The sequence below is a fragment of the Leptonychotes weddellii genome, chromosome 1 (genome assembly GCF_054177405.1).
Source record: "Leptonychotes weddellii isolate Sample4059 chromosome 1, ASM5417740v2, whole genome shotgun sequence".
In the NCBI taxonomy this organism is placed as follows: domain Eukaryota; kingdom Metazoa; phylum Chordata; class Mammalia; order Carnivora; family Phocidae; genus Leptonychotes; species Leptonychotes weddellii.
In genome coordinates this window covers 60625795-60650216 of record NC_138369.1, presented here as the reverse complement: position 1 = coordinate 60650216, position 24422 = coordinate 60625795, and the positions used below count along the sequence as shown (strand labels likewise).

At 45.2% G+C, this 24422-nt stretch overlaps 1 protein-coding gene across 7 annotated transcripts in view; it reads right to left on the bottom strand.

Moving 5' to 3' along the window:
- GASK1A (golgi associated kinase 1A) overlaps window positions 1-24422 on the bottom strand; it is an 84499-nt gene that overhangs the window by 40349 nt on the left and 19728 nt on the right. The window contains exon 1 of one of the 7 annotated variants that reach the window (XM_031036358.2): window positions 12711-13427. The exons of 5 other annotated variants lie outside the window; for them this stretch is intronic. In XM_031036358.2, coding sequence (XP_030892218.2) covers window positions 12711-12713 — 3 coding nt within the window. In that variant the 5' untranslated portion in view covers window positions 12714-13427. Of the gene's footprint in view, window positions 1-12710; window positions 13428-24422 lie in introns of those variants that run through there. One more of the 7 variants, XM_081825451.1, reaches the window with a different exon arrangement.

Below are 24422 nucleotides of genomic sequence, written 5' to 3'. Positions count from 1 at the left end.
GGGATCATGGGCCAAATCTGGCGTGTCTTGCTTGGCCTGAAGTATTTTTAATAAATTCAAGCCAATGTTTAAAAACCAGGATATTTCACATAAGAAACCCAGATTTCTGGCTTCCCTTAAAAAAAGGAAGTTCTAGCCACAGCTTGGGCCCACGTTCTCACATAGCTGGAGTACGGCTCTCTCTCAACAACATGCTCTCTGCAGTTCATCACAGGCCCTACCACTCCCTATTGTCTCCCAACGCCGAGGAGGAAAGACATTTGCCTTTGGGATCTCACTAGCATTATTGTTTTTCATAGAAGATAAACACTTCTTTGACCAAGGCTCACTAAGCCTCAAGAAAACAAAACATAGATTGATTTGTTTTTTCACTATACCCAGCTTGCTCCAGTCACTATGCCAGGAGCCCAGGTTCCATCAACACTTCAGTTTATACTTTCTGACCCAGAGCTGTACCATCCAATATAAGTGCCACTATCCACATGTGACTATTTACATTTAAATTAATTGCAATTTGAAATTTCCATTCCTGGTCCACTAGCCACATTTCAAGTACTCAGGAACCTCCTGTGAGCAGTGGCTGCCATGATGGACAGCACAAAATAGAGTATTTTCATCATCTTGGAAAGTTATACTGGACAGCTCTGGAAAGATTTAAATATAAGATATGGGAGGCTACCAACCAATTAAAATACCTGTTGAGCAGTTGAGCACGTCCTCTGCATCTACACTGGGCACTGCGGGGAAGCTGCTGTCTTCCAGGGGTTCACAAACAAGGCAGAAAGCCATAGGCAAAGACAAGAGACAGTGGGAAGTGCCCAATATTGCCACAAGGACCCTCTCAGTCCAAGAACGGGAGCAGGTCTCTGTTTTCACGATACAAAGAAAATGCTCTGCTTGTCCATCACACTGTGCTCTTGGCCCAGTTCCAGGCAGACCTGTCAGAGGCTTCCCGAAACAGGGACTCCTTGTTTCCTCATGGAAATGCTGCTTTCGATATCTGGGGCTCAGCCCCATGTTTTTGAGGCTCCTCAAACAAAACACACAAAGAGAGTCAGGTTGGGCTTAAGAGCTCTCCCTCCCTGACAGGGCTTCTCCCTTCAGCACTGGCCTCCCCTATCCCCCCCGCACCCTGCTCCAACACACCCCACCACCTATCTCTCCTGCCCCCATGCACCACTCCCCAAGGCTGTCCTCTCCCCAGGGCTTCCCAGATCCACAGCCAGCCCACTGCCAGGGCTCCCTGCTCCAGCTCTTTGCCTTTCCCTCTCCTATATCTGAACAGGATACACCTGGGACCCAGATCCTCAGGACAACACTCTACACAACGAACTAATTTCCAAGGATATTTACTTAAAAAAAAAAAAAAGATTGTATTTATTTATTTAGGTGGGGAGAGGAGCAGAGGGAGAGGGACAAGTAGACCCCGCACTGAGGGCAGAGCCCGATGTGGAGCTCCATGTCACCTGAGATCATGACCTGAGCCGAAATTAAGAGTTGGACACTTAACTGATGGAGCCACCCAGGTGCCCCCAAGGATATTTACTTTTAACAGAAAATTTCCAAAGACTAGATATCAAAATGGAAGGGCTACATCTAAGTTGTGCAAATTTTCAGGCTGACTGGAAAGAGCATCACATTTGTGGTTGGAGGGCCCGCCTTGAAGTCCTTCATATTTATAACTATGTGACCTGGCATTACTCAGCATCAGTAATCTCTCAATTACTCTCTTACTGATCTCTAAGACGGGTTTAATAACACCAGCCTTAACAGTTGAAGGATTAAGGACTCAATGAGATAATAGACAAGAAAGCCACAAAGCCCAGTGCAAATACATGTTGTTATTAGCATTAAGGGGAAATTATATTCTGACACCCAGCCCAGTGCCTGGCACACACTAGAAGTTTGTTGAAAACTATTTTTAAATGATCCTGGAGTAGAGGCTGAGGAAAGACCCTTTAGACAAAGGGGGCTTTTAGCATACTCTCAAGATCAGATCACACAGATGAAGACCTACACAGAAGGAGGGGTTCTGAATCTTTTTAGTATCAAAGACTATTCTAGCCACCTAGTGAAGCCATGGACTCTTCTCAGGATGCTTTTTTTTTTTGTTTTTTTAAGATTTTATTTATTTAGTTGACAGAGAGAGACACAGAGAGAGAAGGAACACAAGCAGGGGGAATGGGAGAGGGAGAAGCAGGCTTCCTACGGAGCAGGGAGCCCGATGCGAAGCTCGATCCCAGGACCCTGGGATCATGACCTGAGCCGAAGGCAGACGCTTAACCGACTGAGCCACCCAGGTGCTCCACCAGGATGCTTTTTTTAAATGTATAAAATAAAAGATACACTGTTCCAAAGACAACTAATTATATTGAATACATTATATTGTATTGAATATATTGCATACTGAAATACAGTTATTAAAATATCCTAAAAAATAGGGGCGCCTGGGTGGCTCAGATGGTTGAGCGTCTGCCTTCGGCTCGGGTCATGATCCCAGGGTCCCGGGATCGAGCCCCACATCGGGCTCCCTGCTCGGCGGGAGGACTGCTTCTCCCTCTCCCACTCCCCCTGCTTGTGTCCCCTCTCTCTCTGTCTCTCTCTCTCTCTGTCAAATAAATAAATAAAATCTTTAAAAAAAAATATCCTAAAAAATAAATTTATGGTATCATAATACATGTTTCTTTATTAACACATTAAATAATAAGATCTAACAGCACCTCTAATAACAAATACACTTTCAAAGTAGTAAGGAGTAAAGACTATATTTCAAAGTCTGTGCTTCCACTGTCATGACATAAAATACCTGTGATTCCTGGGGTGCCTGGGTGGCGTAGTCAGTTAAACGTCTTGGTTTTGGCTCAGATTGTGATCTCAGGGTCATGAAATCGAGCCCCGTGTCAGGTTCCTTGCTCAGCGTGGAGTCTGCTTAAGACCCTCTCTCCTTCTCCCTCTGTCCCTCCCCATCCACCCCTACTCTCTCTCTCTCTAAAATAAATAAATCTTAAAAAAAAAAGAAATGGAGTATCTATGATTCCTGCTGATGACAAAGTCACATGTCCTGCTAACACTACTATGGTTAGTGCCTACATTCATTATTAAAGAAACACTGCATTCCAGTGAGAGATGAGGGAAAATAAAGATGTAACTTTTCTTCAACCAAGCTGAGGGCTCCCCTGAATTTTACATATGGACTCCAGGCCAAGCACCCCTGGACTAGGTTCCCTTTTACCTCCACCATTTGATTCTATTTTTCTCTGGTTCACCAGTGTAGGGATAGATCCACATGGCTGATAGAACAGAAGCCCCTTTGTAACATATATTCCCCAATTCTAAAACCCCTTATGCATAGGAGCTAGGGTCCAAGGCTACCCCCAACTCCTGTTCCCCTTGATGCACTGAAGGATCCTACTAACAATCTTAGAGGCTCAGGCCTTGCTGCATCTGCAGCCCTGTCTGTTGTCTGGGGACAGCTCCCATTAATTGCACACTTCGTATATGCTGATGACCACTGTATGAGCTGTTTTATGCTCATTATAGTATCCAACACGCAACCTCACGAGGGGACAGTGTTATTTTCATGAAGAAACTGAGGCTGAGCGCGCCTGGGTGGCTCAGTTGGTTAAGCGACTGCCTTCAGCTCAGGTCATGATCCTGGAGTCCCTGGATCGAGTCCCGCGTCGGGCTCCCTGCTCTGGAGGGAGTCTGCTTCTCCCTCTGAACCTCCCCCCTCTCATGTGCTCTCTCTCATTCTCTCTCTCTCTCAAATAAATAAATAAAATCTTTAAAAAAAAAAAAAAGAAACTGAGGCTGAGGGGTTAAATGTTCAGTGACTTGCCCAAGGTAGTAAGCAGGGTTTGAATTTAGTTCTGATTACCAGTCGCCCTTTCTCATGCTTCATGCTTTAAAACCGTACCAAGTAAGCTATTGTGACAATTACTGTTTTAAACCCATTCACCCTGGGAATGAGTGCTACTGCGGGGGAGATGAGTGCAGGTGAACAAGGAGACAGGAGCCTTTCCTGACTCTCCGTGGGGTGACTAAACAGAGTGGCATTGCCCAGTCAGCCAGCCACACGTCCCCGCTGCACCCCCCCCACAATGGGAAATGAAGGGATTCTAACTAGAGTTCAAGAGAGAATGTTCTGAAAAAAAAGGACTACAATAGCATCTTTGTAGTTGCAACAGGATCTCTAGAGTGCCAGAAGTGACGGTAGTTGTGGGGGAGGAGGGGGAGACAGAACTCGGTGGCTGCCTGGGCCTGGGGCCTGCAGACAGCGGCTGGCTGTAGGGGGAGGCCGGGAGGGAGTGCTCGGGCTGTCCAGGAGGCCACCCCTACCGCCAGCCAGGCCCTGAGCTGGGGTCCAGTTCCGCCAGGAGGTACACACTGAGCCTCTGTGTGGACAGACAACAGAGCCACTCTGTCCTAGAGAAAGAAGCCTGTGTGTCCTGCCCACCTTCCTCAAGAGCACAGGGATGGACATCCAAACGGCCCATTCACGAGCCAGCCCAGCCTCTAGGCCTCATGCTGCCTGCAGCCTCCACCTCCAGTGGGTTCGGGCATCCCACGCAGCACGGCCCGGAGCCCCATCCCAGCCTGGGCACAGCCTGAGCCTTTGCTCCTGCTCCTTCCATCTGGGTGGTCATGGGTTATCACATTATCCTTGGGGCTGCAGCTCATGCATCTCTTTGGGGGAAAAAAGTGAAGGGGGTTGTGGATCCCATACTTTTCGAAATCATGACCCTCTGATATTACAGGTTTGACTATATTTGGGTCTTCCATTCCCAGCTCAAGCATGGCACCAAGCATTTGTAAGTACTATAAAGCAGTCGATTTAATGTTGCCAGAACAAAGAAGAGAGGCATGGCCTCTGCCCTCAGTTTACAGTCCTGATGGGACGATGGCCACAGATGACACCGCCCACCTAAGTACTTAGATGGATTGTAGAAATTAGGGAAGGGGGTACATGCTGCTTGTTTATGTATATGCAGGAGTAGATTCACATGGATAATCCCCTTCCAGGAATTGTGGAAAAGAAGAGACAACGTCTGGACAATTCGCCAGTGCCTGGTGCATTGGAAGTGACCTCATAGCACAGTGCAAAACCAGTCTGGACACAGGCAAGGCCAGTCACTGGAGAAGCCAGGTCTGCTCTCCCGCTGCTACCCGCCCCCGCCGGGAGCCCAGGGCTAACGCAGGGCATGTGCAGCACAGAGAGGCAGTGGCGGGGGAGACCATCACTGCTCTGCCAGAGGTCAACACATGCTGACACCAGCCCAGGACACTGGGCCCGCTACAGCCCCAGAGCCCCGTGTCCCCCGAGCGCCGTGATCCCAGCGCTGGGAGGGGCCCCCGCCTGCTCCTTCGCTGGTGCCCGTGCGGGGGTGGGGCCTCCACGGGGCCAGTCCTTTTTGTCCGTGAGCCTCAGTCCCCTTATCTCGCATCCATACATCTCTGGCTCTGACTCTTCTCTTTTTCTCTCCCTCCCTCTCCCCTCTGATGTCTTCCACCAGGCTGATAACGTTTCTGAAAACATCCCTCCCAGACCTGGTTCCTATACATGGAACCACGAGCCTGCTGCGTGAGCCAAGATGAATGGATTTGAGTTCTCCAGGTGCTTCTGGAAGAGGCTGTTTGCTCATTGCAAGCAAACATCCTTGAAAGCCAAACAAAAACTGCCCACAAGTGAACAGCCTGTGACACAGCCACTTAGCAGAAACCCAAACTGAAGCCCCTGGCAGGCAGGGAACTCGGGGGTGAAGACGGAGGAGCCACAGGTTGGCTGGCAGGGAGCACCAGGGACCACGGGCAAGGTGGCTAGGCCAACATAACCAACACTGTACTCATTTATTATTGCGATGATCCCTAACCTATTTTTTATGATAACAAGGGCAAAACCAATGTAGAAGATTAAGGGAGAAATGTCAAACACTTGACTCTTAAGAATATAACTGTGGCTCTTAAGAATATAACCTAATAATCTATTTTATAGAATTAAAATGATTAGTTTCATTTTTAAATAAGTTATTGCTATATCACGATTACTTCTAAGTGTGACTAAAGGACACCATAAGATAAATAAAAATGAAGAGAGAAGAGGAAGGCAGACAGAGGTCTGTATACCCACATGCCTGAACAAGAAACAAGTCACTCTTGACCTGCCCAGGCTCCCTATCTGAGGTTACCAAGGACTAGAGGTTCTCTTGCCCAAATACACCCCTCCTATCTGCTCCCTCCAGCCAGGCCAGTCACCGGGCCCATTTCCCCATCACCATCATTTCGCAGATGCTCTCCTCCACTCCATGCAGCCTCCTCCCCTCCCTCTGAAACTGCTCTCTAAAATGCAAACACATCCCACCTCCCCATGCTCAAAAGCCCTTCCATTGCCCCCATTGCCCTGAGGATAGTAACTCAAATCCACAGCTGGGTGGGGAGACCACCCATGCCCCAGAACCAGACTCTGCTTCCAGCCCCATTTCCAGGAGGCTCCCCCAACTCCCCTCCCAGTCACCTTTTGACAGCGCACTTTTGCCTCCAGGGCTTTGCACATGCTGTTCCTTCTGCAAGGCTGCCTTTCCTCCTTCTTCTTGTATTATTTTAACTCACATACAGTACAACTAAAATTTTTGTGGACAGTTCTAATGATTTTCACACACACACGTAGAACCACCAGCCCCTGGTAACCATCACCTGTTCTTTGATGCCTGTAGCTTCACCTTGCCCAGAATGTCATATAGATGGAATCGCACAGCAGGTAACCTTTTGAGATGGATTTCTTCCACTCAGCAAAATGCCTTTGAGACTCCTCCATGTTGTTGAGTGTATCAATAGATTGCTGTCTTTGTTGCACCGTATGGCCGGATCCCACCTTGTTAGTCCAGTCTACAGTTGAGGACATCTGGTTTGTTTCCAGTTTGGGGTGATCATGTAGAAGGCTACTATAAACATTTGGATCCAGGTTTTTGCGTAGACATATGTTTTCACTCCTCTTGGGTAACGACATAGGAATAGGATCGCTGGGTTCTACGGGAAGTATATGTTTAACTTCACAGGAAACTGACAAGCTCTTTTCCAGTGTGGGTCTATCACTGTACATTTCTACTTTTAATGTATGAGCATCCGGTTATTCTGCATTCTGACCAGCACTTGATACTGTCAGAGTATTTTGTTTTTTAGCTATTTAATAGACATGCAGTGGCTTCTCTGTTCTTCAACTGACAAAAGCTAGGCCATCCTCTGACACTCCCTGTCATTAAGCATCCCCCACCACCACTGAATTCACCAGGTGCCGTCATAAAGCACCTCTGGCTTCCACCCAGTGAGCAGCTCCAGGGCCACCAAGCTGAGCCCTTGGGAATACAGCCAGATCCCAGGCCACTTCAAAGAATATGTGTCTGTATCTGTATGTGTGTGTTGGAGGTCCACACAGAGAAGGGCGGCCTGGCGATTACCCCACAAACCACTGTTCCATCCTCACTCTTGGGCCAGATGGTCCTTCAGATGCAAACCTGACTAGACACATCCAGACAATACGGGGATGGCATCCCAAACTCCCCAGATGGAAACACTTCCATAGTCACATCAAAAAGGGATCCAAGCAAAGATAGCCCAGGTTGCTCACAGCATCTGGGCCTCAAGGAAACCTGATGCATACACTCTGTTTCTAAATTGCCATGAAGAGAGAAGAGGAAGGCAGACAAAGGTCTGTATACCCAAATGCCTAAACAAGAAACTGGGCCTCAAGGTACCCTGGGTGGGGAGGGAGGGCTGCGTCTCCCGGGTCTATTCTGAGGGGGCTGTCAGGGCCCATCTGAAGCACATTTCTTTTACTAGCCCCTGAAACAGCTAAGAAACTCATTTCTTTGTGAGGCCTATTCTCCACCCTCACTCCCTACCCACTGCTTTTTGAACCAACCTCTGCTTGGGCTGGTTGGGGCCAGCAGATTATTTAAAACCCTCTGCTCCCTGGCCAGCCCTGTGCAAAGCCTGGCTCATGCATGCAGCAGGTCAAGGGGGTGCCCACAAGAGAAAGGGTATCAAATTCCCCATGGGTTCCAAGGGCTGGATGTCATGGTTCCCAGTTCTGATTTCAAAACCAGTTGAACCTCTTTTCTTCAGCTGAGCCTAAGAAACTTGGGCAAGGTGATTGGCTGGAGCACGCCAGCATTAGACCTCAGGGGCCTGTGACTGAGTGGGGGCTGCATTCTCATCCAGTGTTCAGCAAGGAGGGCCAGAGCACACAAACTGGGCAAACATCTCCTTCAGGGCATTTCCCAACTGGTGAGAAGAAAGATTTAAAGGAGCAAGACAACTGTTTTAGAATAGAATCTGTCTGCATATGACCCATACTTAGAGGAGAGTCCCAGAAGCCCCCCGCTCCCCCACAACCCCTTGACTGGTAGTGAATGAAAATGCATCAGTGAATTCCTTATGATTCGTTTTAAGTTCTGACAAAAAGAAAACCTATTTGGTGGGTCTTCTGTAAAGCCCCCATTCTTACAGCACCTTTGGGGCACCAAGTATTTTCACCTCCATGATTGCATTTGCTCCTTATAATAGTCCATTATTATAACCCCATGTTACAGAGGGTTCCAAAGCTCAGAGCACTGGAGTGCCTACCCAGAGCCATGTGGTAGCCTAGTCTCACACAAACCTTCTTCTGATTTCAAACCCCGTGCCTTTCCTTCGCCACTCCAAGCTGTACCAAATGCTCAAGTATATAAGGAGGCTATGGTATCTGTGATGCGACCTGTATGCGGCAGGGGGAAGATTTAGGAAACCTGGGCTCTAACCCAGCTCTGAGTAACCTTGAAAAGGTCACATCCCTTCTCTGATTTCAGCTCCTTTTCCTGAAGATTCCTCTCTGTCTTAACCATCAGGGAATATAGCTCTTGGTTCTTTTGAGAATAACTGACCCATTAGTGGGTCCTCCTGAGATCCCCTTCCCTGCATGGCTGCCTGTCTGGTGACATGCCCCCAGCAAAGAGTGAAGACAGACAAGAGGAAACCCCTCCCACATTCACACTCTGGGCCTTCGAAGGTAATTGCAGTAAAATCTTTTATAAAGAGGCTGAAGCAATTTGTTCTGGTGAGCTTGTCTGATTTCCACTTAGCCAGGCACTCAGATCCCCATTTCCATGGATAATCAGAAGCCGGCCACATGCCACTGAAAACAGCTCCCAAGTGGGAACCACCTAAAGTCCACAAGCAGAGAAATGATTATCAAAATCATGGTACTGAGCATTAAAAGTATGACTATGAATATTTTTTGGAGATGCAGACATGGAACATGCTTTGACAAAAAGTGAAGTAAAACAAATCAGACTATAAAACTGTATGTTCAGCATAATCCCAACTCTTTAAAATAATACTCAAAGAGAGTAGGAAATATGCCAAAATGATACCCATGGTTACCTATAGAAGTTGGCAGTATGGCCAAATATAGGATCAGGAAGAAAACTTTTTAAAGTTGGCAATAATAGTCTTAACTTCTTCTATCAATATTCTTTTTTTAAAAGATTTTTATTTATTTATTTGGGGGAGAGAGAGAGAGAATGAGCAGGAGGGAGGGACAGAAGGAGAGGGAGAAGATGGCTCCCAGCTGAGCAAGGAGACCCACATGGGCTCAATCCCAGGACCCTCGGATCATGATCCAAACCATAGGCAGACACTTAACCGACTGAGCCACCCTGGTTCTTCATCTGAGTTCTGAGTCTTGGCACACACCAGGTCTCCTGCCATGATTATAAGGAAAGGTGGCAAGTGTCCCAATCTTAGCTTCAGAAATACACACACCAAGCCCTGTCAGAGACCCACGTGCCCCCCCACCCCCGCAGGATGATCAAAAATACCCTCACAGGTCCTGCAGCTCAGTGTTCACTTTTGCAAAAAGACATCTAAGGATTCCAGACTTTTTAGCTTTATATTTCTAACCCCGGGTTTCTCATTTTATGTGCCTCAGATCAGTAATACGATAGTGTTAAGGCATTCCTAGATAAAGACCATATTCAAACAAGTTGGGGAAGTTCACATCTCAGTTTTAATGAATTAAGAGAGGTTGCTCTGCGAACTGATCCTGCCAGAGGGGCACATAAGATGTATCATTTGCAGATGAAGTTCACGGACACCTTCAATTTTAGGACTATCTCAGGAGGTGGCAGCTCGACAGATTCAGGGGTTTCTGGGGAAGTGCAGTTCCTGTTCTCTCCACCTTCTAACCCTGTGGTTCTCAGTCCTGGCTGCACACTGGGGTCACCTGCACAGCCTGAAAAGCAAATCCCTTGGTTTGGGTCTGGTCTGGATCTGGTCTGGGGAGCAGTGAGAACCACTAGGGCTGAGAACCACTTCTTCCTCACACCATCAGAATGGTGTCCCTGCTAAGAAGGCTAAGAAGTCAAGACCTGATTGGGCTCCAACCTCAGAATTATTCATGTATCATCCATTTTTGATGTTAAATGGAACTTCAAAGGCCATCTAGTTCAATCTCTCATTTTACAGAGGAAGAAACTGAAGCCCCCCGCCAAGGGTTCCCAGCCCCCCACCTCCTCTTATACTGGTTCCAGTCAGTGCCCAGTTGTACCTTGGGCCCCCAGGCCTCTGGACCAAGGACCCTTCATTCAAAGGGAGAAGCAAAGCCTTCAGATCTCCAAGGCCATTTGGCTGCGAGAGGTTGCTTATCAGGCTATGCCTGTCTCTCTGGCAAGTGGACCCTGACACAAGTGAAATTCTGACTCAAGTCCTCTTCCTAACACCCCAGAACTAAGGATGAGGAGCCAGGAGCCTGCAGCTCATGAGGACAGGAAGCCCACACTGGCAGCAAAGCAAACACATCCACACACCCTTAGGCTGCTAGAGCAGAAGGCAGGTACTTTCTCCCCCTGTGCTCTCCATCTCCATCGCAGGAGGCCTGAGACGCTGTCAGAGACACTTTTAAAATCAAGAGTGAAAAGAGGGGGCACATGCACCCCAATGTTCATAGCAGCAATGTCCACAAGAGCCAAACTGTGGAAGGAGCCGAGATGTCCTTCAACAGATGAATGGATAAAGAAGATGTGGTCCATATATACAATGGAATATTACTCAGCCATCAGAAAGGATGAATACCCACCATTTGCATCGGCATGGATGGAACTGGAGGGGATTATGCTAAGTGAAATAAGTCAAGCAGAGAAAGGAAATTATCACATGGTTTCACTCATATGTGGAACATAAGGAATAGCACAAAAGACCATAGGGGAAGGGCGGGAAAACTGAAGGGGGAGAAATCAGAGAGGGAGACGAACCGTGAGAGACTCTGGACTCTGGGAAACAAACTGAGGGTTACAGAAGGGAGGGGGTGGGGGGATGGGATAACCGGGTGATGGGTATTGAGGAGGGCATGTGTTGGGATGAGCACTGGGTGAGATACTCAACTAAAGAATCATTGAACACTACAACAAAAACTTATGATGTACTCTGTGCTGGCTAACTGAACATAACAAAAAAAAATTAAAATTAAAAAAATAAAAAATAAAATCAAGAGACTCCTGCATACCATTAACAACCCTTTGGGTTGATGGCTTTGGCTTCTACCCTCTTCTGGCAATAGTCTTGCTCCTGAACATGGAATTTTGTAGTAAAAAAAATCTGCATACTTTTCAGTTTCACATCCTGTACCTCTGATCACCCCCCCTTTTTCAACCCTAAGATTCCATTATTTCTTTCTCTTTAGCAGCATTGAGAAAGACCCCTATGAGGACTGGAGAGAGGGTATTAGGGGAAGGTGAGACACACATAGCCTCTTGGTACCCTTCCCTGAGCCCCCAGCTCTTACTGACCAGCTCATGGCCTCTGGTCCCCACAAGGCCAGAACTAACACCTTTGCACCCAAGGAACTGTTCTCGCAGAGACCCTCCATCCTATAGGAGAAACTCTAGGCACCCTTCTAGACTCGAGGCCCACAGCTAAGATCCCAGAGAAGTATCTCCAGTGAGCCCCAATCTGGCCTCTGTGAGCTTAAGAGTGGGGAGAGGGAGGGGGTCACAGAAGCAGATGGAAGAGCCCTGTGGGTTTCTTCCGAGTTCAGACTCATTCTGGTGTCTGACACCCTTCCCCCACTCCACCCACCCAGGGTAGTACAGTGAACTGTAGGAACAGTGGGTGGGGGCTGCAGGTAGCTTCTACCTGAAAGCAGAGCTCATCAGCAACCAGTCCTGAGAGAAGCCCCTTTCCTGCGGCTACACATGTAGCCTGGTTCATGCTCAAAGGGTCTATCTTTCTTGAGTGTTGCTGTCTTTGAGTTTTATCAAAGGAAAGGCAACGGTCCACAAGTTCTCCAACTTCCTGAAAAACATCCCAGACCAACTAGCGCGCCCACACCTGCCCGACGGTCCAGGAGATGGAGCCAGGCACTGGACCTTTACCAGACCCGATTTATTTCTACGTGGATTAAGGTTCAGCCAGGGTGTACGGGTCCGTAATGAAAGCGCCCTTGGTCATCCCCACCAAGGGAAGCGGCAAAGCTGATTGCCCACCCCTCGCCGGCGCCCCACACTTCGTCCTAGGTGCAGAAATAAAAGCCGCTGCAGCCCCCAAGCAACCTTCCAGAACAATTCCGGCTCCCGGAGGCCGTGCAGGCTCCGCGCACCCAAAGCTGCGCGCACTGTCCGCGGCCACCTGCCTGGGTGCCCGCCCTATCCGCCCACCCGAGCGTTCCCCCTCGAGATTCCTACCATGTCCCCTGTGGTGGCTGGACCCGCTCCTCGGCGATCTCAGCCGGCTCTCCAGCTCATCCCACCGCCCCGGGGGCCGCCCCTTGCTCCGTGAATCTCCAAGTCTTCCCTGGACTCGGGTTTCCCGGACCGAAGGTCCACAGGTTCCCAGCGGCCAAGTGGCCCCACAATTCCTGCGTGTGCGATGCGCTCAGGGATGCTCTGCAGGTGGGGTTGTTAGAGGAGGTCTGGGATCTCCAGCCCACGGGGGATCTGCGCGTCTGAGGATCTGCGGTTCTGCAGGAGCCTTCCCGCAGCCGCGAGCCTCCGCGACCAGCCAGGGATGTTTGCAGAGTTTGCGAAGTCCCGGCTGCGCGTCCCAGCCCAACCTCCCCACTTCCCCGAAAGCGAAGGAGGGGGGAGCTCCTTTCACAATAAAAGCCCTGCCCCGGGCTCAGGCGGCCACAGCCGCCTGAAGCAGGGGCCCAGGTGCTAGGAAGGAATGGGGCCAGCCCGCCGGGTGATGATCTGAGGCTGGGCTGCAAGCGCCGAGCAGGGTCTGGGCAGATCGCCCCGATCCCGCCTCCAAGGTGTGAGGGTGTTCCGTGAGCCCTGGGCAGTCATGGGCGGGAGGAGGGACGGAGAGGGAGAAGGAGGGGCCTGATCCGCCCGCGGAGGTTCGCCAAAACTGTTGCTCTCCCAAGCAAAGCCACAGAAAGAGAAGTCTTTCACTGGCATCTCGTAACCTTATTTGGGCTCAGTCTCCAGGGGCGGTTTGGAAGGAAATACGGTAGGAAAATCCTTTTACCCCTTAAGGTCAATCACAATGGACATTTTTCCCCCCTTGAGAATTAACCAGTGTTTAAGTCGCTGGAGTAAGTGGCTGATACCGACCCCTCTGCTATGGATGCATAGAGTGAGTGTTTGTGTCCCCTGGGTCACCTATAATAGGCTATGACACAGTCGAGGCAGGACCTAAGGATCTGCATGCTCCTTGCTGGAGAGAAGGCTGGGCTTGGAGTCCATAGTCCTGGAATTGGGGGCTAGCCCCTCTGTTAATAGCTGAGTGACATTTAACAGCTGAGTCACGTTCATCCAGTGCCTGTATGTCTTTGAGACCTATGTCCCTAAGTAGTCCAGTGTTTGGACCTCAGGATTCTTAAGAGCCTATAGGCATGAAGGTAGGGGTGAGGACAGAGTCAGCAGTAGGGTGCCCTGAGAGAATCTGGGAACCAGGCTGAAAAATTACCCTCTGAGGTTGAAAATAACAAGAGTCATCACTAGATGGCCAGAAGCCATCTTCCCAGGGGTCACCAGCTACAGAATGCTTTGAGGCTGTCACTGATGACAGTATTTCTAAAGGAGAACAAATATTCGGAGGTCTCCTTAAACTGTGGATGGGGATGGGGAGACAGATGGAAGAGAAAGTATTTCTTCAGTCCTTATTATGTTCTGGATGCTTTCCATAGGTTATTTCGTTTCATCATTACAAACAATCCTAAGAGAGAACATTTATTATCACCATTTTACAAATTAGGAAACTGAGGAATAGGGAGTTGAAGTGACTTTCCTAAAGCCAGATAGTAAGGACGGGGCAGGGTGGGGTGGGGGAGTGGATCCTGCAAACTGTCTCACTCAGACATCTGAGGAAACAGTGTGGTCTTTGGAGTCTCCTTTTCTGACTGCGACCCACATAAGATGTACACTCTATGCCGTGACCCTTTACACAAACATATATGTCTAAATGTCCCTAAAACCAAGTTTTATAAAACATTATTACATGTGATGCACTCTGGTATTTTCTATTCTATTCCATTTTAATTATTTGTAATGGTGGTCTCACATCATTAAATTTATTTCAATAATATCCATGAATAAGTATAGTTTGAAAAACACAACACTGGAGAGTGGAGCAGACATTTTTTTTTTAATTAATGTTTTCAAAGGGTTTTGTGGTATTCTGCAGAATTTATCTGTTATGTATAAAAACAATTTAAGAGGCAGGGATTCTGTTGGCCAAATTTGAGAATACTGAACACAGGTAAACAGACTCTCTCCCTCTCTCTCTTTTTTTAGCAGTAGGACTAGTCAGAAACGTCAATGCTAATGTGCATTGAGATTTCCTGAGAAAGTTGGAAAGTGCCCAGTTTTTTCCACATTTACTGGATGCTAACCTCTTTTTCTGAGGACTCATGGGACACACTTGGGAGAAGCTGCTCCAGGACCTGGCCCAGCCAGGTGAATTGTCAACCTAAGAACAGAGAGTCAAAATCCTGCATTCTGAAGCCAGACTCCCAAGCTCTGCATCATTTTGTTCACCTGAGACTCTGCTCAGCTAAGGAGATGCGAGATGGTGAGTGTAGGAACTCCATCTGTAAGCGAACAACTGCCACCTTTGTAACCCAGACTGAATGCGAACAGTCAGTATTCCAGGAATGGCCACAGCTGGGTAAGCAGATAAAACTGAGTTCTGGAACTGCCGAACTGAGGACACACCTGGATCTGAAATGACTCCACCTGCCCTTCGCAGAGTCCTGCCTAGAGAAGGCAACTCCCCCTTCTTCCAGCTCTGCAGTGCTACATTTCAGACCACTGGTCCACATTATCTTCGAGGTAATCATTGACTTCCCTGATAACATCCTCCTGCATAGGGCCATGACCACGGCTGTGGCTCCGTGACTCAACAGGTCTGCATGCCAACAATCTTTGACATGCACCTTTTTGTCCCCTGTCCCCCTGCTTCCTTACTCTCCGTGCATTTTTTGCCCCACACTCTGTGATTGGTGTTAATGTCAAGAACAAGTAAGAGGTAGCACTGCCTTAAAAAACTGTCTGGCTATCTACTAAAACTAAATATACATGTGCCCTGCGACCCAGCAGATCCTAGACCTTGACCCAACAGAAATGCCTACATATGTGCATCAAAAGCCATGTAGGTACAAGAAAGGTCATTAGCAGCAAATTATTTGCAATGGTCACAAACAAGAAACAACCCAAATATTCATCAATAGGAGAAACAATAAGTAGATTGTGGTGTATCCACACAATATAGTGTTTTACAGCAATGGCAATCCATGAACTACAGCCACACACAAGCATTCTGCGGAGGGAGAGAAGCCAGCCACAAAAATAGGCCTACAAATGCTTTCATTTATATGCAGTGCACAAACAGGCAATGCTGATTTCTTCTGTTAGGAGTCAGGTGAGTGGTTACCCAGGGGAAAGTCATGACTGGGAAGAAGATTCAAAGAGGGCTTTTGTGGTGCTGCTCGTGTTTTGTTTGTCAATCTTGCTACTAATTTGAGTACCAATTACAGATGAAAATAAATCAAGCTGTAATACTTAGGATATGTGCACCTTTCTGTATGTATTTTAAACTTCAATAAAAAGCTACATGAAACAAAAATGAGCACATCCTGTCTCTAGCCTCAAAGGACTCATAATCTATCCTAGCAGGCTCCAAACTTTTTAAATTATTCAGTAGCAATAAGTTTTTGAGTATATTCTCCAATATGTGCATGACATATTTACAAGTTACTTAAGTGTACTACCTTATTTTCTACCTATTATAAAGTGTGCAATAACAACAACAACAAATTTTGAAGGGGTGAGATTAATAGAGCAGAAATAGGAATTGAAATGTTTCTTTCCACACACACACACACACACACACACACACACTGTACCCATGTGTATGTACCAATAGAACTCTTTGTCATGCAGAGCTCTCTAATGAAAGGGAGATTTTGTAAGGCTGTGTTTCTAAGAAGCTGGGTTATGGTAGCTGCTAGAGCTATTCACAAACATCTAGCACCCCGTCTTTCAGACAATGAGTAGGATGTATGTCTCCCTGCCCTTTGAAGTTTGGTGTGTATGTTACCAGCTTTGGCCGATGAGATGTTAAGTAGAAGTGCCATCACTTTTGGGTGGAAGCTATAAAAGCCAGTGCATGATTGGTCATGCTCCTTCTCTTATTCATTGACTGAAAAGCTTATGTCAAGATGGAGTCTCCATCAGCCTGGGTCTCTGGGGACTATGATGAGCACAGCCTCCACAAGACCTCATTGGATATGAGAGTGAATGAGAAATAAATTTGTGTGTTTAACCATCAAGATTCAAAAATTGTCCCAATAGCATAACTTAATCCATCTTAATCACATGGATAAAATTACTTTTGAGAAGAGTTGCTTGAGAATAACCACAAATCAGATTTTGTCACTCCTTTGCTCAGAACCTCCCAGAGGCTCAGAGTAAAAAAGCCCAAATCTTACAGGAGCCTCACAAGTCCTTCCACACTCTGCTTGTCTATCATCACCACCTGCACTCTCTTACTGCCTGTGTTCCAGGAGACACTCTCCTCCTTATTGTTTCTTGCATACTCCAGGCACTATATCACCTCAGGGTCTTTGCACTTACTATTCGCTCTGACTGAAATGCCCTGTATTTGCTCCTTCATCTCCTTCAGGTCTTTACTCAAGTGTCACCCCCTCAGTGAAACCTTCCCTGACTGCTGTATTTAAGACTACATACTTCATCCCCCTTCAGTTTTATCTTGTGATTTTTTTTTCTGAGCTAGACACTTGTTGGATGCTATGTTAAAAGAGTTTTTAAATTTAGATAACCAATAAACTCCTCCTCTCTAGAAAATAGCACTCCTGTATTACTTTCTTTCAGAATTTAAGTTGCTTGGCAGTTGGCTGCTCCCAGGGTGCTGGTAGGGCCTCGGATTACACAGTGGATTTTGCAAGTAGTAAACATTCAGCTGAGACAGGTTGGCGCTAGTGGGGAATATTTTACTATTTCTACTGGAGGGCCCTTCCTACTTCATCAGGAGTAAGTCTATCTTTCCCTTCTCCAGTACTAAGGGGTCAGATTTCCAATTTGCCCTAATGATGTTTTAGGTTTCCTTATAAATTTGTAACCCAGGCAGCTGCCCAACTGGTTCACTCTTTACTATGGTTCCTTGTCTGGCTCTATCCCAGACTTGCTAAATCAAAATTTCCAAGGCTTGAAAATCTGTATTTTTTTTAAGCACCATACTTAATTCTAAAGCACAGTCAGGGCTGAGAACTGCTAAGCTAAGCAATTCCTCTTCCTTGGTTCTCATGCCCAGATGGAATCTGGAATCTCTCTCCTTCTATCCATTCTCACTACCACTTCTTTGGCCCAAACTTTTGTCTCATTCACAATACTCTTGGAGGGACCCCTGAACTAGTGTCCCAGGCTCTACTTTTACTCCCTCCAATCTATCCTGCACATGATGGCTGAAATGTGGACTTGCCACTGGCCTATTCCCCATAACTGTCAGGATTAAATGCAAATTCCTCAGCATGGCTTTCAAGGTCCTTCAACGTTTGACTCCTAATTCCTCTATCATTTCTAAACCTTCTAAGTAGTTTCCTCCTCTCAAAGCCTTTTCTCAACCTAACATACCTCCACCTCAGACCCCTTCACCCTCACCCCTACATCTTCTCTATCCTGAAGACCCAATACTGCATGATTCCTGAAGTTACTCTATTGCAAATATGATCTCGTTAGTCTCTTTCATGGACCTTGAGCTCCCTAGAGGAAGGGACCATTCTGGGGCCTTCTGCCTCCATTTGCCTAGGACCAAGTAGCTACTGAGTAATGCTTCTAAATGAAAGAATAAGACAGAAGACCGGGGTTCAATGCTGAATCTACTGCTCACAAAGCATAGGTACTCAGGAAAGCAACTTCCCTCCTACTGGCTTCAAGGTTCCTCATCTGACAAATAAGGATGACCCTCATCCCTGTCCAGCCCCACTTCCTGGGCTCCTGCAACCATGTCACATGTTCATATAGGTTACATTATCTAAACATTACCTGTCTCATGGTAAACTTTGAAAAACATTTGTTTAATACATGAATGAATAATGAGAGAGAAACTTCCTTTGCAGCAGAGAATGCTAGCATCCAATTTCCCTTCTCTCTTTTCATTCACGGAACCCCTATCTTTTAGGGGGCAGCAGTGTACTCAGCCAAAAAAATTATATGTTTCACATCTTCCCTTGCAAAAAGGGACAGCCACTGAGAAATAAGTGGAAGTCAGTGGGTGGGGCCCACAGAAAGCTCTTAAATGGGGTGGGGTCCTTTAGGTTATTGTTCAGCAAATGTTCTTTCCCCTTCCTTCTACTCTGAGCAGAGCACGTATTTTTGCTCCACTGTTGTTGGGCTTGGCCATGGACGCACTTTGACCACTAGAATGTAAGCAAACAGAGGCACTGTATATACTATGCAGTGCCACATGGCTTTCATTCTGGTGATTCACCATATAAAGAACAAGCCCTGGGGAGCCACTACCCTCCAGTCTGAGCCCCAAAACAAGACACGTGGGACAGACCTAAGGCTCAGCTCACTGCCCGGAGCCAAGCCCAGTCAACCCACAGGCATGAGAACAAATGTTTATGGTTGGAAGCCACTGAGTTTTGGAGAGGTTTGTTACAGAGCATTATTGCGATAAAAGTTGAGTGATACAGGTAGGATGGTTAAGCTTTTAGACAGCCAATCCAGGACAAAAGGGTTGCCAGGCCAAAAAAAAAAAAAAAAAGGTGCTATATTATACTCCCCAAATCCCATAACAATATAACAAGTTATTATAAATGTGTTATCACTTCAACATAAAAAAATGGAAATTGGTGTTCTTTAAAAATTATGTATTATTCTGGGGCACCTCGGTGGCTCAGTCAGTTAAGCGTCTGCCTCCGGCTCAGGTCATGATCCCAGGGTCCTGGGATCGAGCCCCGCATTGGGCTCCCTGCTCTGCGGGAAGCCTGCTTCTCCCTCTCCCACTCCCCCTGCTTGTGTTCCCTCTCTCGCTGTGCCTCTCTCTGTCAAATAAATAAAAAAAAAAATCGTTAAAAAAATTATGTATTATTCTGTATTATTTACTTTTGTTTCATAAATGCTATTTTTTTCTGACATTTATTTAATATTTCACTTTTGCATATAATGATACAAATAGATACCCCTATTTGTGTAACCAAAGCCAACTCCTGTCTGCAAGCTCTTGTAATCAAGAGAGAATTGGTGTTTTGTGAACTTCTTTTAGAATCTGCAGTCAATGTCTTTAACATGGTGAAGAATTTCTTTGCCAAACTCAGGCAGAATAAAAATCTTGGTACTGTGGGTTCAGACAGAGCATCTGTGATGCTTGGCAACACATCTGGTTTTGCTGCTTTCGTGAAGAACATGCTCCTCATCTCAACATGCAGTGGTGTCACCTGGTATCAATGACTCTGCCAGCCATCCTGAAAAAATTGTGTCTATTTCTACAAATGTTGTCGACCTCCTGAGGGCCAGGGCTGACACACTATTTCAAGAGGTTTGGTCAAGAAATGGAAGTGTAAGAGTAAGTTCATTGCTGCAATAGACATTAACTAGCTTTCCAGAGGACCTGTTTGAAATATTTGGTTGACTTTTGAAAGAAAGTTCTTCCCAAAGAAAACAAAAACACTGATTGAAAAAGATATCTACATTCCTATGTTTATTACAGCATTATTTATAATAGCCATGGTATGGAAGCAACCCAAGTGTCTATCCATAGATGAATGGATAAGTAAGATATGTATATATATACACACATAAACACACACACACACACACACACACACACAATGGAATATTAATCATACAAAAGAATGTGATCTTGCCATTTCAACAACATGGATGGACCTAGAGGGTATTATGCTAAGTTAAATAAGTCAGACTGAGAAGAAAGACAAATATCATATGATCCCAGATTACAAATATCATATGATTTCACTCATATGTGGAATTTAAGAAACAAAACAAACAAAGAAAAACAGAGACAAATATAAAAACAGACTCTTAAATGCAGAGAACAAATTGGTGGTTGCCAAAGGGGAGTTAGGTAGGGCATGGGTAAAATAGATAAAATGAATTAAAAATACACTTAACACGAGGAGCACTTAATGTACAGAATTGCTGAATCATTACGTTGTACACCTGAAACTAATACAACACTGTTAATTATACTTTAATTTAAAAAATTAAATGGAAGACTTATCTAGATAATTTGGGAAGAATATCATCAGGTAAAGCAAACTATGAATGGACTCTTTCTTGCTGGGTTATTCTAATAATTGAATTTCCTTTGCTTCATAAATGCTATTATTTAAACAAAACAATAATAGGACTAGTTAGCAACAGTACTTTATAGTAATTAAAATTATGTGTGAGAAAAACATAACAATATTTTATAACATTTCTTTTTCTCTTTTGATATGGCTATTTAAAATCTTCATAGCTATTTACATAGACTATATTATTATATATTCTTAAGTTACATAAATGTAAGACTTTAAGGGAACATAAATGCAACAGGACTACTTAAATAGATATTACATATATTTAATAAAAAATAACAATACATTTCTTTCTGTCCATGATACAGTAGGATATTTTTTACTTTTCCTGTTTCTTTTCCCAATGGCATTTCTCTGAACTGCCTGCAACCTTTAAGACATCCTTCTTTTTATTTTCTGTAATAGTAAAACCACATACAGTCCACATGTAAACTTCACTTTGACCTATAACTCTGCTCTTATCAAGTATATGTTTTGTTGATTGCTAGTGTCCAATGTGATGACATGAAGCTAAATATCCTCTCAACAAAAGCATCTCAAAATGGGATACTGAGGATTTTATTTATTAGGTTTATCTTATACCTGTGACAACAGGCTTATAGATTTGTAGGAATTAGTTTCCAGCTCTCCGAAAATGTCCATCCACTTTGTATCTCCAGATTTGTTTGGTAGATAAGCTGTTTGTCAATCAGGTACTTTGCATCTATAAATTCATCAGATGGGCTATCTATGTCTGAAATGTCTACCATTTTAAAGTAATCTGAAGCAAGTTAGCTGTCACCATAAGTTAAACCTCTCTTTCTCAGGGAAAATGGACTTAAAGCACACAAGGAATTTGAAGTTGTGAAATTAAATTCTAAATAAGTTACAGTCTTTAAAAAAGAAATTGAGAAAGTCCTGTTTAATTTTGCTGCCCTTTCCTGGTGACACTTTTTGGAGTTTTAATGCAGTCTTACTTCCAAAAATCAAGTCATTTTTTGTTGTTGTTGTAGAAGGTTTTGTTTGTTTGTTTGTTTGTTGAGAGAGAGAGTGAGCAGGATGGGGGGAGAGGGATAGGGAGAGAGAAAATGTTAAGCAGGCTCCATGCCCAGTGTGGAGCCCAATGCAGGCTTGATCTCATGACCCCGAGATCATGGCCTGAGCTGAAATCAAGAGTCAGATGCTTAGCCAGCTGAGCCACCCAGGCGCCCCACTGTAGAAGTTTTTGATGCAACCTACCCACAACAACAAATGACTCAGGTGTAGTCAGTTCATGCTTTTTCAGGCTCCTTGTGACCTCTTCAAAGATCACCAAACTGTTTCAGAGAAACAGCATATAAATTGTTTCACTGTAATCCTTTTCTCCATTCTCATCAATATACTTCCAAATTAAGAAGGACATTGTTGTCAACTGAATATTTGTGTCCTCCCAAAATTCATATGGTGAAGCCTTAACCCCTAGTGTGGCTGTATGTGGAGATGGAGCCTCTAAAAAGCAACTAAGGTTAAGTGAGGTCATAGGTGGGGCCCTGATCCAATAAGATTAGTGCCTTATAAGAAGATACACCAGAGAGCTGGCTTTCTCTCTGCCCACATGCACACAAAGAAGAGATCATGTGCGTACACAGAAGGTGACTGTCTGCAACCTCCTGACATCTTGATCTTGAACTTGTAGTCTCCAGAATTGTGAGAAAATTAATTTCTGCTGTTTAAGTCACCCGGGAGTCTACGATATTATGACAACCCACGTGGACCAAAACAGACATCCTTCTTGTTCCATACTTTGAAAATATGATTTTATGGCAGGCCTTTTCATGCCCTGACAAGAAGCTTCCTGGGATGCTGACCTTACAGTGCTAACACTGAGACAGCACTGAGCAAACCAGGGAGACAGTCACCCTTGCTTAAAGGAAGCTCAGATCTATATCAGTTATATCCCCTTCCAGAATGGAGGAATTCAATTAGCAATTAACTATACTTACTGAGCATCCATGATGACCAGGTGCAGTGCAAGGTCTTTTCATGGACATTTAATTTAGTATATATATATTTACAATAGCCCCATGAAGTAGCTCTTATAGTCTTCATTTTACAGATGGAGAATATGAGGCTTAAAATCTGGACCCCACCACTTACAGACTTAGATAAAGTGGAAAATGGATTTTTGTCCTTGCCTTTGCTAGAGAGAAGCCATATCTGAGTAAACTAAGGGTCAGACACACTGGCAAAGAGGAGAGAACTAGGTAACTCTGGAAAGACAACAAATTATAGGGGGGACTAGTTAGGACCTGCCAGTCCTACTATTCTTCCCTACCATTGGGTGACTGCTTTTATTGCTGGAATATTAGGACCTTGTTTTATTAAGAGTTGTATACCTTACACAGTAGTCCTTGAACTTTGTCCCTAATGGCAAACCAGAGAGAATTTACACCCAAGGCACATGACTGTGGATGAGGTCTTAAGCCTCCTCACAGGTAGCATGTGTTTGTTTTAATGTTAAAATAACTAAATCATTATTAAAATGTTTGAAATACCTTTCTGACATTGTGTTTCAAAATCTGTCTAAAATTACCACTCCAGAAAGCAGTAGCTGTGGGCAGGCCATTTCACATTTATAAGCCAATATTTCTTATAAAAGCAAAAATGCAATGATGCCTTCCCTCTCCATTCCACAGTCTTTGTGAGAACTGAGGAAATAATTTTACATAAGACATATTCTTTGAGCTTATAACTATTTAGGTAGCCAAGGATCCATACTTAGTTTACTGCTCTGGATAAATGAACAGTGTCAATAATTATATTTATTTTTTAATTTTTAAAATCCCAGCATAATTAATGTAAGTGTTATATTAGTTTCAGGTGTGTAATATAGTGATTCAACAATTCTATACATTACTCGGTGCTCATCGTGATAAGTGTACTCTTTAACCCCCTTCACCTGTTTCACCTGTCCCTCCCACCTCCCCTCCGGTAACCACCAGTTTGTTCTCTACATTTAAGAGTCTGGTTTTTTGGGTTTTTTGGTTTTTTTGTTTGTTTGTTTTAATTTTATTTATTTATTTGAAAGAGAGAGAGACAGTGAGAGAGAAGGAACATAAGCTGGGGGAGTGGGAGAGGGAGAAGCAGGCTTCCCACCGAGCAGGGAGCCCAACATGGGGCTCGATCCCAGGACCCTGGGATCATGACCTGAGCTGAAGGCAGATGCTTAACGACTGAGACACCCAGGTGCCCCTAAGAGTCTGGTTTTTTGTTTGTTTCTATTTCTCTTTCTTTTTTTCCTAAGATTTTATTTATTTATTTTAGAGAGAGAGAGAGAGCACAGGCAGCGGGAGGAACAGAAGGAGAGGGAGAAGCAGACTCCCCAATGAGCAGGGAGCCTGACGTGGGGCTCAATCCCAGGACCCTGAGATCATGACCTGAGCCAAAGGCAGTTGCTTAACCGACTGAGCCACCCAGGTGCTATTGTCTCTATTTTTCTTTAGAAGACATTTGCAAATGAGATATCTGATAAAGGGTTAATAATCCAAAATATATAAAGAACTTATACAACTCAACAGATACACAAAAATAATCCAATTTAAAAATAGGCAGAAGACATGAATAGACATTTCTCCAAAGAAGCCATACG